This window comes from Bombus pyrosoma, linkage group LG6 (genome assembly GCF_014825855.1).
Source record: "Bombus pyrosoma isolate SC7728 linkage group LG6, ASM1482585v1, whole genome shotgun sequence".
Taxonomy (NCBI): domain Eukaryota; kingdom Metazoa; phylum Arthropoda; class Insecta; order Hymenoptera; family Apidae; genus Bombus; species Bombus pyrosoma.
Genome location: NC_057775.1, coordinates 7879251 through 7894828, shown reverse-complemented (window position 1 = coordinate 7894828; position 15578 = coordinate 7879251). Strand labels below are relative to the sequence as shown.

The 15578-nt window shown below is 38.1% G+C and overlaps 2 protein-coding genes across 3 annotated transcripts; one reads left to right on the top strand and one right to left on the bottom strand.

The window, feature by feature from the left end:
* Positions 1 to 383: 383 nt before the first annotated feature.
* On the top strand, positions 384 to 11384 carry LOC122568734. Of its 2 annotated transcripts, none has more exons than XM_043728830.1 (3): positions 384 to 605; positions 8390 to 9632; positions 10230 to 11384. In XM_043728830.1, the coding sequence occupies exons 2-3, from the start codon at positions 8414 to 8416 to the stop codon at positions 10391 to 10393; spliced, it is 1383 nt and encodes a 460-aa protein (XP_043584765.1). In that variant the 5' UTR covers positions 384 to 605; positions 8390 to 8413; the 3' UTR covers positions 10394 to 11384. The 2 variants fall into 2 exon arrangements, with proteins under 2 accessions (XP_043584765.1, XP_043584764.1); XM_043728829.1 differs by lacking the exon at positions 384 to 605 and adding an exon at positions 6192 to 6660.
* Positions 11385 to 12791: 1407 nt separating this feature from the next.
* Positions 12792 to 15026, bottom strand: LOC122568068. Its single transcript, XM_043727388.1, has 2 exons — positions 14162 to 15026; positions 12792 to 13123 (listed from the first exon to the last, which is right to left on the bottom strand). Exons 1-2 carry the CDS (start codon positions 14369 to 14371, stop codon positions 12902 to 12904), a joined length of 432 nt encoding a protein of 143 aa, XP_043583323.1. The 5' UTR covers positions 14372 to 15026; the 3' UTR covers positions 12792 to 12901.
* Between the last annotated feature and the right edge of the window lie 552 nt (positions 15027 to 15578).

Genomic DNA, 15578 nt, shown 5'->3' with positions numbered 1-15578 from the left:
CTTGCTCTGCCCTTCGTCCTTGTCCACCAGCCGTGGTCGATCTTACTGTCTCTTTCTTTCCATCCTCGTCTCAAAATGTGGCATTCAACAGGGCTTCTACGGTGCTTGCGGTGGTGCGGAATCCGCGCCGGTTTGCCGCGACGCGGGGTGCATCGGGGAAATGATGCGCAGATTGGCCGGATCATCTCAAAAACCACCACCCTCTGCCTCCAGCCCTCCTCCTACTACCATTCGTCCCCTCTGATTTCTCTTTCTCCCTCTTTCTCGCACTCTATATCATGCTTGTTCGCCCTCTCGCCCCCGTATCGCAGGTCCCTTGTTCCCTCTCTGTCATTCTCGTGCTCGTACTCTCGTCGTCGACGGTCGCCAGGGATGGAATACAACCCCCACTTTCGGCACCGCCGCCGAACAACCACCCTGCCGCCGCTGCCTGCCACGGTGCCCGACGACGAGTGACTGAGTCCTCCGATTATTATCTCATTTGCTGGCACGAGCAGCACGCGACGCTACTGTCGCTTCCCGTACGATCCGTAGATCGCTTGCCTCTGGATCATCGCCGAAGAGAACCGGAACCCGGGACCACCTGCCTGTCGCCGCGTGTATAGGTGAGTCAAACTTTTGCCTACCGATTCTTTTTATTTGCGTTACTTCATTATACAATTTCGAGTGTTAATTTCTTGTTTCGTAGATTCTTTTTATTTTTACTTTTATTTCTATTCTTCGCCTTTTTGCATCTTTGCTCTTTTTTAAAATTAGTTGTTGATTTGTTTGAGGAGCTTTTATGGTCTCTACCATGTGACCTGATCGCCTCTTCTTTGGTTGCGCGCAAGAGACGAATGCGTTGAAATTGTGCAAAATTGTTGAGATTAATGTAACATGCATGAAAGATGGTGTTTTGGGGAACGGTGTCGATTAAAATCGGTTAGTGTTCTTTATTTCGAGCTGATTGTTGGTTTGGAAGTTTATTCGATGCTTGATTTCACGAAGGATGGTACACGTGGGAGAATCTGATTTGTTGCGTAACGACTGTGGTGTTGATTGTGGTAAAACGAAGTGGTGGGATGCAGCAAGTTGATTTAGAATAGTTCATTAACTAATTTCATATCTGTTGTTTACAAAGAGGGTTATTCTGTGAAGTGCAGATATTATTATCAAATAAGTGACCTCAGTTTCTCTTTTCTTTATGAGTTATTATTTGCATTGAAATAAGATTAGGAATAATGTAAAAATGTACTGTGATTTATGATTATGATCGAGACAATGATTTATCCCACATCGTGGTCAAATAATAACAGAAATAGAAAAAACGACGGTGAATATGGAAAATCGATTAAAAATTAGCACGTAACGAGAGGATCCTGTGTGTATCACGTGACAAGTAATGAGAATTCATCTTGCAATCATAAATCGGCCCGTACATCTTCCTTTGAACCGCGTGTGCGACAGCACTGATTACGTGTTCGTCATATCCCTGTTTAGTTGAGTAAAGATGATGAAATGCAGTTTGCAAATTCACATCTGAGATAACAGAAAGAATTATTTAATTTATTTCTATTTACTATTACTTATCGCTATTGATCTAGATATTTGTTAGTCGAATTGATTACAATTATTATACTAATAAATAAATTAAAACGAAATAAATTATAATTTTCAATTGTTCATATATATCGAAAATCTTTAACTATCCTTCGTTCCTTGAAAACGCGCATATTTCAATTGTTTCCGATACTCCATTGCATTTAAATTTTATAAACTTATAATCTGCGTATCTTACATGTACACTAAGTTTCACTTGCAAGTCCAAGAATTAAAATTTTTAATGAAACACTAGGTTAACCTAATGTTAAACATTTAACATATTATCGTTGGAACACGTAGCAATAGCGTTTTCACGTACAAATACGGGTTTCTATACGCATTTTCCCATATTGGTCCATTCAATACCCAACTACATAGCGTTAATATACATTTAACATGGATAAATTTTGATAAAATAAACGTTCTTTCGAGAAAACAGAATATTGAAGGATTTAATACGAATACCCTCTATCTTCTTCAACGAACAATTTCTCACCAGAAGAATCTCGGTTGGAATCTCATCGAACCAATTAATCCTCCCTTTCATCTATAATCTTTCGCGGTTATCGATTATACCGCAGTTTGTGCACCCTCGAAAGCATTCAAATCCCCTGGCCGTTCCTTCAAACCACGATACACCATCACGTACTAATCTTAAGCGCTAACGAAAGAGTTCGTATCGGTGCGCCAGCTTTATTTATTGTCGGTGTGTTCTCTGCGTTTCGCGTCTTTCGTTGCGTGCATGTTTCTCTTTTATTCCTTTTTTATGAATACACACAGAAAGAGGAAGAGAGGACCGTTCGAATTACGCAGAGAGTTCAACCGTAAAAAAACCGAGTTCTACTGCGACTGACATTTTTTTTTCTCTATGTAAAGCGAGATCGTTCCGCGTCTGGTCGCAATAAAAATGTTTATGCTGACAGTAAAGAGATCGCCGCTACTCGAAGGGAGGACGAAGACATGGGAAGCGAAGACGAATCGATTGAAATACCTGTCGAGGTTAACATTTAACTCGCTTCTGGCCTCGTATAATTGATAAAATCTCTTTCGACATTGCACTCGTTATTTTCTCATGCACAGGTGTGACTCTTTACTGCCCTTGTTGACCATTATTGTGCTTCGTTTTCACACGACCTCTTATCTAATATTCTTCTGCCTAATTATGCCAGCCGAGAATTGGAGGTACGTTACGTAAAACTAATCGACCGTGAAGAAAAACAATATGCCAATTGCAGCGGACGCATGGTAATAACTCGAGTGACTGGAACTGCTTGTAATTACATAAAATTTAGCATTAGATGTTTGTAGCGAGAATATTTTGTGCTGCGTATTATGTATTATACTATTGTGATATATAAAAAAGGAAGGAAGATACTTGTATGAAAAATAAGAACAGTAGTATTTTGCTTGATCCCTTTGTTAATTTTGATGAAACAAAAGCTTTGAATTATTTTTCGACGGTCGTGAGGAAGACAATGATGGAGAGTAATCGAATATCGACAAAGAGACAAAATTATTGATAGACAATGTACAATATACGAAAATGTGAACAGGAGAAGGACGCATAAGACGGGATATAATAGGAAAGAAATGAGTAAAGATAAAGACAGATTTAACGAGAAGGTACAAAACTGTGAGATGATCAAAAACTAGGATCTACAAAAGACGAATAAATAAATAGAAGCAAAAACAGAGTAAACTCTTCTGAAATGGGAAAGCAGATTATATTGGACGATATACGAAAAACGGAAAAACCAAGGATGAGGAGCAAGAACACGAGACGCAATAAAACTGAAAGAAAGAAAGATACTTAGGAAACTTTTGGGAGAATAAAAATAAACCGTAAAGATCAAGAAAATAAATAAAATAGAAACAGGTACGAAAAAGGGAGGACCAAACACGCATGAAGAAGAATAAATAAAATATAACGGGTAAAAGAGCAATATACGATGCACGACAGATCCCTGCAGAAAGGGGTAAAACGAACCAGAAAAAAGGGGAAGTAAGGCCGAAGGTATACAAGCGGGTAAAGTACATAAAGAAGAAAGAAAACGAGAAATTAAGATGTGCAAGAGTGGGGGTGAAAGGGAAATCGTTCCAGGGAAAGGGTGGAAAGGAACGAATTAGGAAAAGAGAGGAGCGTACGTCGAATGGTTAGGGAAAGAGGCGGATGAGGGAGAATGGGAGGGAGGGTAGAGCGAAACGAGAGGAGCAGCAATGCAAATATTCGCGGCGACAGAGATTGAAACAATCCGCCAATTAGAATCGTCGACGTGAACGGGATTATGCAGATTCGCGGTGGGTGCGCGGACAGAACCAGAAACGGACTGGCAGCTGCCGCACCGTTCGCTTAATTCAATCCACCGAGTTGTCTTATGAATCGTAAACCGGCCTTCCCCTTCCGCGTGAAACTGAAACTACGTCACGAGGAGACGGAAAGGAAAACGTCGTCGTCGTCCTCATCGTCGTTGTCGTCGACGACGACGCCGAGCGACGCTTCGACCAACCGCAACGATTCGCCTCGAACGAAACGATAATGCAAGCCCGTAAAATTCCAAGGTTAGGACGAGCGCGACTCATTGCTTCATTATAGTCTTGCAGAGAGGTTGTTAGAGGAAAGAGTTAGTTGATGCGTTCAAGGGATGGGGAAGATTTTTTTATTTTGTACCTATTAGAAAAATTATACGTCGCACTACGTAAAATGTTGTCATGTACGTAATCGATGGTAAAGAAATCAATATCGTCAAAGAAAAAATTGGTTAACGCGCTGCTTAAAGGATGGTTGAAAAGCTCCGGTCTCATGGGTGTTAGGGAGATTGTTGTACTGTATAAAATGTTTTATGATGATAGGTGGTGATCAGTGACGTAAAAGAGGTTGATATACAAAAGATACTACATACTTTGATCTTTGGCTTTGCCTTGTGTTCCGTATTTCGTTTTATATCAGATTATTGTTTCATTATTCTATCACCTTCTCAGATAGGATAAAACGAACAAGAATAATTGAAGTACAATTTATTCATATTAAATTAATATTTATGTTTAATAAGCAATAATTTGCTGTAACATCATTGCAATTCTTTTCGCAAGATTGGAATGCTTCTTTATTATTATCATTATGTCCTCTACTAAACAGTTGATTGAAATAATTAATAAGAATAATTCGTAATTATATTTACTGTTAAAACGCTCATTAATTATTTTATCTTACATCGATATATATAGTAGCGAAGTATGTGATAAAAGAAAGTGCATTTTCAATTATCACTTGTATACATATGCTTCAATTATAGGACATTACACAATGGCAAGATCATTTGTTATACTATACATAGAAACGATATAGAAGATAAGAATCGAAGGATAACTACAGAGAGGGAAATCGAGAAAGGAGAGAAATGTATATTGCAATTTTTAAAGGATACTTAAATAGAATATTACGAGGGTTGACGGTGAAAATGTGTTACCATTGACTTTTAGGGGCGAGAACCCAGCGGGGAATAAATTGTTTCGTACCAGAGAATCTCAAGTAAATACTCGCGGAGACTTTCCGGGAGGCTTCTTTATATTGCGCCGGTAATAGAATAAAGAACCGACCACGCAATGGAAATTCTCACTTTTTGCATAATTGACGTATCCTCGGGAGCATACTGGCACGTTGAATTATTTTATCTCGGGATAATGTGATTTAAATACAAGGGACTGAGAAGACGCTGTAACGTTTCCATAAAGTATAGGGGGATGTAAATTTTGCTGCAGTTTCTTCGCTTCTTTCTCGGCGTGAATTTTTTACAACGTTATGGAAAGATAAAACAAAAGAATATGGAAGAAAGAGATAAAAGTGAAAACAGAGGAAAAAAAGGATTGAGTAAAGTGGCTACAACGATCTCGTGATTAATGTTCTAGAAATGTAAGATCTCTTCCGCGGTCGGTGTAATTCAAGCTTGGTTAAAACAGCGCGACCGCTGAATTTCATGACGCAGCCAGCCTTTAAAATTTCTTGTTTAAGAAGACCACGATGTAAGGCAATGGAAACGCGTCGCTATTGTCTTTCATCGCAACCATCACGGAGGGAAAAATATCGTTTCGCGTCTCCAGGGATTCTTCAGAAGTCCCACGTATCTGAGCCTTTAGAGTTGCCTTGTTTTCTCGACACAGTCTGTGTCAACATTTTATCATTCAAATGGTTAAGTAAATACAAGATCAATCACAGTATGAGATTTGCATAAAGAAAATAGCAACTTTAATCTTAACGTGTAAGAAACAAGTAACTTTACGATGATATAATATGATCTCCCGTTAATTTTTTTGTTTTTCAAGATCTTCAAGAAAAACTTCCACTGCCTGCTAAATACGTTTAGAATTTTCTTCTGAATAATTAAAAACTCCTCAGTGTTAGAAGGAGTACAGAAGTCGTTTCCATTCCTTCCATCAAAGACTGCTATTTCTTCCTCCTTCGTGCCGCATAACGAGCAAATAATATTCGCCAATATACGTAGAAAGCGTAACCAGGTCCATTTCACTCTCGCTTCTGACAGAAATCAAAAGATTTTCACCGTTCGATGTTCAACAACGATAGAGACGCCACGGGAATTATGGACGCGCTGCAATGAGAACCGACGACGAGAGCCCGTATTTATCACGAAGAGTAAAACTGACAGCAGTCCATTTCCTGTTCGTCCTGCCTGTCTGGCTGAACATATCTCCTGACGAAACAACGTGGACGCCGTTTGTTTGGGAAACAATGGACCGAAACAATACCCAATCCCTCCTCGGTGCGCGGACACGGATACAGACCACCATTCTGCTTTCCACGCCCCGTTACACTCTTCTCTCTTTCTATCGATGAAAGAATCTCGCCAGGGACCTGGAAGACTTCACGGATTCTCGCGAATGGACAGTAAAAATTTTCCTCTCGTCGCTTCGTCACTCGCATTAACGGTTGTCTGTCGTTCTCGTTTATTTCAACGCCTAAAACTGTTTACAAAAAGTCGCCCTCTGATCCCTCCGTCGCGATGAAGAAGATTTTCATCGGAACATTAACGACTCGAGAATACCGGCCTGGAGATAATGGAAAACGTATGTTCTCGAATTTATTCCTTTTTCCAAAAAATGCTTGCAAGCACGTTCCGTCTTTGCGAATGCAAATATACTTTATACTTTATTTATAATGTAACACTGTATGCATAGAAAGTTTCGGAGTTATAGGTTAATCAAACGCAGAGTGGTAGAGGATCATAGAGGAAATAATTTTTGATTAAAAGAAGTGAGTTTGATTTATCTTTCGTAACAGAGGCTTGAAAGTGTAGATTTTAGAAGCCTGTGAACGAGCAACCTGTTATACACGAGACATACGCGCAATGATTCGGTAAAGAAAGACCGAGCAAAGTGTTGAGTTACTTCCGATATTTTTGAAGAATGCTGTTACTGACTGTATTAATTACCATAGTAATCTAAGTATGAGCATAAAATAGTATAATCTGTGTACTAAATAATACGCAATTTATTATTTAAAACGTTAGAAAAATGGCAAGTGCAATCGATGCTAGAAGTGATATTTAAAAATAACTTGGATATATATTTATTAAAAATCTTCGTGGAATCGCACTATTATCAAAACGCAAAATAAATGACGAATACATCGAAACTGATATCAGGAGTTTAAATATTAAAAAAGTGGACATTTCTCACTTAAGTCGTATATTCTGTTTAATTAAGAAAAATCAAAATACACGAGAACATAGGACAAAGTAAATGCAAATCAAAGAAATTGTAACTATATCAATCACGAAAATCAGTATGTAGGGAACACTTCCTCACTAATTACTAATTGTTCCTGATGCGACTGTTCATACGAGCGTGGCACGAAGTTTAATTGAAATACCTACGATCGTAGATTCTCATTAATGATTTCTCGGGAATTCCTTGCAAGACATTCGCGCGAAACCGAACGTGCACTTGACAGAAATTAGTAATCCTTAATGGATGATGCGACGCAAGCCCTAGTATTACTCATCCCTTTAGCCAGTCATAGGCGTTGCCTGCTGCTCTTAGACTTAACAACGGCGGATATTCAATTAATTTCAGAAGACAATAGTAGCGCGTCTCTGCTCCGAGGATTGTACGTACTTACCTACAACGATCTTCCATGCGTTCGATTATTGTTGGGAACCAAGCAGATGTGTAGTATTCCAAGATTTAGCTGTGTTGAACGTTCGAACTACCAAACTCATCATAGGGTTGCTATGTTAGCTCTATATGTATGATTGTACATTCTTTATTTTGGAATATCGTTTGCTTTTATTTGCTTCACTCCTCAGAATGCAAAGAATCAAAGTTACTTTCCAGAAGTATTATTTATATTTGAAATAGTTTTGATAATATTTGCATATCATTTAATACAATATGTTGGAAAATAGAATACACCAATCATTAAATGTCATTTGGTTAGAGAAAATATTGAAAAAATTGCTAAATACTTAACGTGAAGAATCTATTAGAATTTCAAAACGAAATAGTTTTCTAATCTAAAATTAACATTACAGATATTACCACAATCTATAGTCGCTTTTGCGTTGATACATCAGATACAAGAGATTCCTTTCTTTCTATTTAAAATAATGTTAAATCGAAATTCTACACTACATTCGATCAAAGTAATAATGACCTCCATATCCAAATTTTGTCATAAGTCGTCCTCAAATACTTAGAACGAATTTTAACCGTGAATGCAAACGAACATCCACGGAATATTTCAATCACGAACCCTTACTATCTGCTTCTTTTTAACATTTTGTGACTTCTCCAGTGCTCATCTTCGAAAACCAGAAACATGACGACGACCACAGGCGATCCGTCGACTCTGAAGAGTCCAGCCTCGCTCTCCGGCGGCGATTTGGTGTCCCGCCTTCTAGCAGCGACTCCTCCATACCTGTACAACGTGCCCTTAACACCGCATAGCTTCTTCTTCAGCGAGATGTTACGTTCGTTTGTGCAAGCAAAGACGGAAGTATCATCCGCGAACAACACGACGAGCGTACCTCGACGTCGCAAAAGATCTTGGCGAGACGCTCGGGATCGTCCCTTAGAATTAACCACGAAAGAAAGACAACATCATCACCATCACCATCACTCGCAGCAGCAACAGCAGCAACAGCCGCCGGATAAATATTTCCATACTCAACAGCAGCCACAGCAAGCGGAGACGCGACTGGAGAACGGAAGCAAGCAAAGCGACGGCTACGACACCGCAAGTAAAGTGGGCAACTTCGAGCAGAAGCCAAACTTCGGGACAGACATTTTGAAACCGGTGGATGAAAATAAATCTGAGTTTAGCAAGCAGAGTAAGAGCTTTTTCGACGAACGACCTCGTCACTTTGAGCAGGCCCAACCACCGGAAAACATGTTCGCCAGTGAATTGCAGAAAGTCAAGCCGGAAGAGTCTCACTCTAGCGACCGTAAGAATTGCAATTACAACGACAGAAGCCCGTACGATGATCGTACGAAGAGCGCGATTGGCAATCAAGAGCTACCGCCCCTGTTGTCAGATCAGAAGAAGCTCGATTTCTCGAGGACCTTTTTGCCCAGCCTTCCAGGAAGGGGCTGCGATATGCTTCCGGGCGTGAAAGGATTCGGTCTGCCTGGGAACGTCACCAACCCGGAATTCCTCCCTGGTCCACTTTGGTATCCGCCTTATCCAATGCCTCAATCATATCCTGGCATCGATCCTCTACACTTCTTCATCGACCTTCGCGTATCCGGTCATATCTGGGATCGCAAGTTGAGCGAGAGGCAATTGCCCTTCAAAGGCAAGCACTGTTCCGCCTTCAGTGTGCCACAATCCAAGGAATATAATAGCAATCGACCGTTAAATTTGACGAGAGACGAGGCTAGCACGTCTAGGAACAGCGAGGAAAATCTACGTGGCACTAATTATATTTTGAGACACTTGACTAGGACGTACAGGGACATTGGCCAGGCACGGAAAGCAACCAGGAGCGAAACATCGACTTCTGGCGAGAGCGAAGATAGTTCAAAGGACATTGATAACAGTGGGTGTTAATAATTGTTTGTTGCATGATTGGTGTTTTTGTTACGATTGGTTTTTATTTTGTTAATACAGCTGAAATAACTTGTGTTCTGACGTGGTGTTTCAATCTAACTAAACGTGTGCGATTGTATAGAGAATTACTTATTTATTTTCATCGTTAAAGATCTAAATTTGTTTATTATTGAAACTCTAAATATTTCTAGCACGGATCGAACTGTGAAAGATTACGATAGTGAACAAGGAAGAGATCTTTTTAGAAAGAAATCTTTTTCGAGCAACGTTAAAATTACGATACTGTTTATAAGAGATTATTCTGTAATTCTTTTTCCGACTAGACAGCTTTCGAGGCTCGAAGTAAAAGATAAGAGTAATGACAATAGTAGTAAAAATGACGATTCCATACGGTACAAAGTTAATATTCGCAAATGAAAAACAGGATATTCGCAATTAATCTCGGCATGAACTAGATAAATCTCATTATGTCATATGAAATGCTTTCTTGTATAAAATTTTAAAAATGTTCGTATTATACATAATATTGATTTCTTAGAAGAACGTATCTCTAATTAATTAAGCTTTTGTGTGTTACAAAATGCAGACGAAAGATCTCCAAAACCGGAAGAAATCTCGGTTGCGTCTACAAGTCCGGAAGAAGAGAGGAAGGATCTTCGAGCGTTGATAGGGTTGGAACTGGTGGTGGATTATGTGAAAGAGCCGAAGGGAGATACCTCGAACGAGCAGAATTCGCAAGTAACCGAATAACTCGTGAAAATCGAACGATTCTCTTTCGTTCTTGACTGTATAAATAGATGTAGCTCCGACACTTACAATCTCAGCTGGTTCTCACTACGACTACGTCGTTCATATAGAATGTTTAAAAACTGAAATTCCATGACTTTTTTGATTCGTTGCGAAACAATCAAAATCAACAGATTGTCAATTTAACAAAAAAATTGCATAATTATTTAATAATATCTCTTATTTAAAAAAAAATTTATTTCACAGTCGATACCATAGATCGAATTTTATCCTTTACGATTCTTTATAGCATTTAGAAACTTGATCGTAGTAATTTCTCTAGTCAAATGCAAATTGTTCGGTTGACAATGTGTTAATGTCCCTTTGAATTATGCACGGTGTCAAAGAATGTTAATAGCGAAAGAACATGGAATATCCTGCTATTTTTCTGAGATATTCCTCCCACTAACTCGTTCCATCTTTTCTTTCTCTTTATTTTCGATGTGAATATTTAGAGGCAACCTTGTACATTTAGAAACGATACATTGAAAAACTAGCAGCCTCGAACTTTTATCGGTGCTATCAATTGCGTAAATGTGGATGTGGCTGCTCTAATCTGACAGACCAGGCAATACATAAGCCTGCTATCTATTCACGCTCAATACGCAACTGAACAGCGTGAGACTTACGACATTTTTTAATATCGCAATTTAGTCACGGTACTTTCCAGATACATTGAGTTTTTCATTCAGCAATCTGTACCACCGTGTCTGTCGTTCTTTGAAGACTCTTCCTATCTTACACTCGAGACTCGGCTCGAAAGAGTCATTTTCTACCAAGGAGGATCTTAGAGATCCCTTGCGGGCCGGAAACGCTCTGCTACGAATTCAACTATATGTGATATGCGGTGTACATATTATAGTAGCGTTCTATTGTATCTATATGTATTAATAGAAATCATTCGACCTGTATATTAAACGTAATAAAAGTAATGCGATTCAATCACGTGAACGAATTCATATTCTTTCGAAAATTACCGTAGACCATTTCATATCCTACATTGCGACAAGCTTTCTACTGCTGATTGTACCTTTAACATTAATTCCTCTTTTATAATAGGTAGCTTAACAAAATTTTGCTCAAATAATAAAATCTTTCAAAATAGAACAGTTTTTAACTCCGCTTTTTTCTGCTAATAAAAAGCAATTGATTAAAAATCAATTCGGTAGACTTAGAAGCTTACAAACACTCTCATATAATCAATCAGAAAAACCACAAAATAATTCAGACATTTAATTATGAAATCCTATCGATCCTAGAAAATAAAACTTACGAAATGTTCAACTGCAAAAACCAACTACTAAATTATAGAGATGAAAATACTTACGACATATCCGATTACAAAAAGAAAAAAGAAACAAGATTAAGAAAACGACAAAGAAATATTTCTGCTCTAGAACAACTGCACGAGCTTACGATCGTAAGTTACGTCCAACACACGAACTTAAAGGTACATTTTCACGAGTACCATCTAAGTAGGAATGGACTGAATGCTCGTTGCGCTCGAGGTCGATCTTTCAGAGTGAAACAGAAGAAGGAAAGATGATACAGTCTATGGCACATGCCGCTTCTTCACCTTGCTGATGCTGAATGCATCGGCACTCGTTATAATTGGGAGTACCCTCGAAGGAACGCACACAGAAAGGGAACGTCATATTCAGCCGGATATGGTCACACCCTCGCCCCCGTCAGTCTCTTGACGTTATTTGACTAATAAACTTCTATCCAGGGTTCTCCTTCATCGATCGAGATACTGTTTCCCGGTTTCGTCTCTCTGTCTATCGTTGTCGACATGGCTCTCTTTGACACGGCCGTTGACAGAGTACAATTAGGGGAACCGAGTCCCCGATATGTATGCGCAGAATGACAAGAGATACGTGGCTTTTAGGGACGAGGGCAAATCTGACGGGAGATATCGATCTGCCGACTCATTTGCAAAGGCTGAATGGAAAAGTTCGTCGACGTGTTTGCGGCCGATTAGATAGATGAAGATGGGTTTCCAATGTGGATTTCCATTGGGTGATCGTTCGAGAAATTCTTTTGTTCTGATATTCTTTGGTGATTAATTGTCTCGAAGTATCTGCTAACTTTCCTTCCTTTTTCTTTATGCAAGTTTCATTTATTTCAACTTATTTCGATGAAAATTCGAGAAAAATGCAATGGAAATTGTAGGAAATTAAATAACGTCTAACTTTCGGAAAGAAGAATCTCGCGAGCATTACATTAATTATTTAGAAATTAAAATTTCTCTTTTTTAACTAAATATTACTAAAATTGTTTAACTTTTATGGAAATTCAGGATCGACGTTATAGATCTCAAAAATGTAAAATATTTGAATAAACATTATTTATTTATCTCATCTCTCAATATTACGATCGAGTTTTTAATCTTTCGAGTTTTATAAAATTATCAGTTTATTTTTATCACATTATGTGTAGTATTCACGCTCGTTCGTATACCTGCTAAATTCCTCAAACAGTATCGTGATTAGCGATAACGCGAAGCTCCAAGATCACTTCACCCTTGTTGTTCCTATCGATTTTCACCATTTTGCGGTTCACCTCCGGGACCATGATAATATCATCTGATCCGACTCTCTTAACAGGTGCTTCGACTAATTTGTAACGCGTGATCGGTAGCTCCTCTTTGTTCACTTCCATGACCGGCTTTTCCGGCACGACAAGCGTGTACACCTAATTTCAACATGATACATGATTAGTACATTGCATTGGTATCTGCACCTACGTGGAAAATTTTTCGATTAATAGAATTAATAGATACGAGGTTCGTACGACTTTAATTTACTATTGTTATCGATGTCCAATCTACTGATTATTAGAAAAAGTGATTCTCTGGAAAAATTAGACTCGTCAGAATTGTCGGCTTTTTTTAATTTTGTAATGAAATAATCAGCGACATTTTATGAAGAAGAAAACACTATTCTAATTGATGTTCCTTTGTATTCGATTGTTTTATGCCATAATTCCGCTTTAATTGCTTTTCGAGAGCATTAAAAAGAAAGCAATTTAAACAATATGAAACATAAATTCCCACGGTATTTCGGTGAATTGGTATGAATTCTAGAGACGATTTAACGTGAAATACAATCACGTACTTTATATAATTAATTAATTTTGTATTTTTGTATTTTTAACAATTGATAAAAGAACGATCGATAAAAATTATTTATCTTGTGTTGAATTCATGATTCTACTGGTATTAATTCTCCACAATTTTATCATGAATGAAGTATATTATGACAATAAACATAATAGAAACATCATTTGAACGAAGAAATATACAGAGTCGGTGATAAAAATAAATGGACAGGTAGTGGAAGTGGGTATCAACGAAGATTAATCGAACTAATAATTTCTTTAAGTTTCTCTCATTATATGTATATTTCTATAGTACATAGACTATTTAGTAAATCATTGAAACTAATAATTTACGTCTTTGCGTAAATACGACGTTGATACCTATTTCCATCACCTGTCCACTTCTTTTTGTTCTCGATTACGTGTTTGCAAATACATTACGTAACTGCGTTACGAAAGAAACTCTATATTCTGCTTTTATTCGATGTAAAAATCGAACGACAATCTTCACGATCCTTATCTCTACATTTTTGCGACCGCGATAAAAAGATGTTAGATAAATACTGTTCATTATTGCAACAATTTCAATCGATATATTTAAAAGTAAAATTTCACAGGAACGAATCGACTTACCTTTTTAACAGGATGTATCTTACTGTCAGGCTCGCTTGAGTCCCCAGCGAAGAAACTCAGATCCAAATCCCGCGAAGATTGCTCATTCGGAACGGGGTAAGTTAAGTCGTCGTATCGATTCTGGTCCAGAGTCGGCAAATAATAAACTCGTCCATTAACGACAACTACGAACGTCGTCAGGATGCTCGCAAATATCCAACCGTTCTTCATCGTTTTGCGTACTCAGAGAGAACTACGAATTAGAGGAGACGTGTGCTCGACGAAGCTGGATCGAAACAAGAAAAGTAATAAAAAAAGAACTTTCCTCGTGACAGCTGACAGATCCATTAATCCATCGTAAGGCGATTACAGACCATTCTTTCGAATGATTAATTAAGAGTACAATCTGCCAACGGACGAAGAAACGAATAATAATTTCCTATTGGTCTAATTGTAAACGAAAGGTTGTTTCATGTGGTCAGAAAGACGAATATACCTTTTTTCCTTTTTTTTTTTTTCATCAGGAAGCTTTGTATCATATTGAAAAGTGGAGGCATATTGTTTTGCTATTTCGCAACAGTGGCTAAAAATTGAGTACGAATCGAGTTTAAAATATTTTTATGCTGCCGACGGGTTTATTTCACTATCTATGAAACATTTTTCGTCGACAGTAATGGATCCGTTTTGGAGCATCCAATTATGAGGAAGTTGAAGTTCATTCATTCTATGAAATCAATAACTTTTGATAGTTCAGCCTGAGTTTTATGAAAAATAGTATAAAATAACGAAATTTTGACACAAACATTTTAAACGTGTATAGCGATATACACGTATAGTATTACACGTACAGTAGAACTCTGTTTATTTGACTTTGTCGGAGAACCAAATAATTTATATAAAATAGAATTTATATCAGAAATTCGCCGATACTTCCTACTGTCTATGATTTCTCGTCCACGCAATAGAAATGCATGTTCAGGTAATAGAAATCAACCGGCAGGAGTTTCTGTGCGTAATCGGACACTAACTAAAATTGCGGTCAAATGAATGGAGTTGGTATAAATGAAGCTCTACTGTGCCTATATATACTTATACTACTCTAAGATCGTTTCCAAATTTCCACAATGTGGAAATCTCTAATAAGAGAAATTCATCGTGCATCATTCGTCACTTTCGTAGAATTCTCTTTGCTAAATGACTGACAGCTAATAAATATCGTTACTTTGAATACAACAGACAAGCTGCGGCGAGGAAAGAACTGGCGCAACACTTGCGCGAAACCATTAACATAGAAAGAGAGTAAAGAAAAACGAGAAAGAGAAAGAGAGAATATTGAGCAGAAAAATCGTAACTGCTCCGTCAGCAGCTTTTTACATTTCTGTTTGACGGTTCTCCGAAACGATCAGGCCCAGCGATTATGAACACTGAGACGGAAAAT

Bases quoted from the DNA above. Each gene is read 5' to 3' on its own strand.
- LOC122568734 (XM_043728829.1), top strand. The intron at 9,633-10,229 runs GTGGGTGTTAAT...TACAAAATGCAG, and splicing joins TTCAAAGGACATTGATAACA to ACGAAAGATCTCCAAAACCG.
- LOC122568068 (XM_043727388.1), bottom strand. From the start codon at position 14,371: ATGAAGAACGGTTGGATATTTGCGAGCATCCTGACGACGTTCGTAGTT. The intron at 13,124-14,161 runs GTAAGTCGATTC...TGTTGAAATTAG, and splicing joins AGATACATCCTGTTAAAAAG to GTGTACACGCTTGTCGTGCC.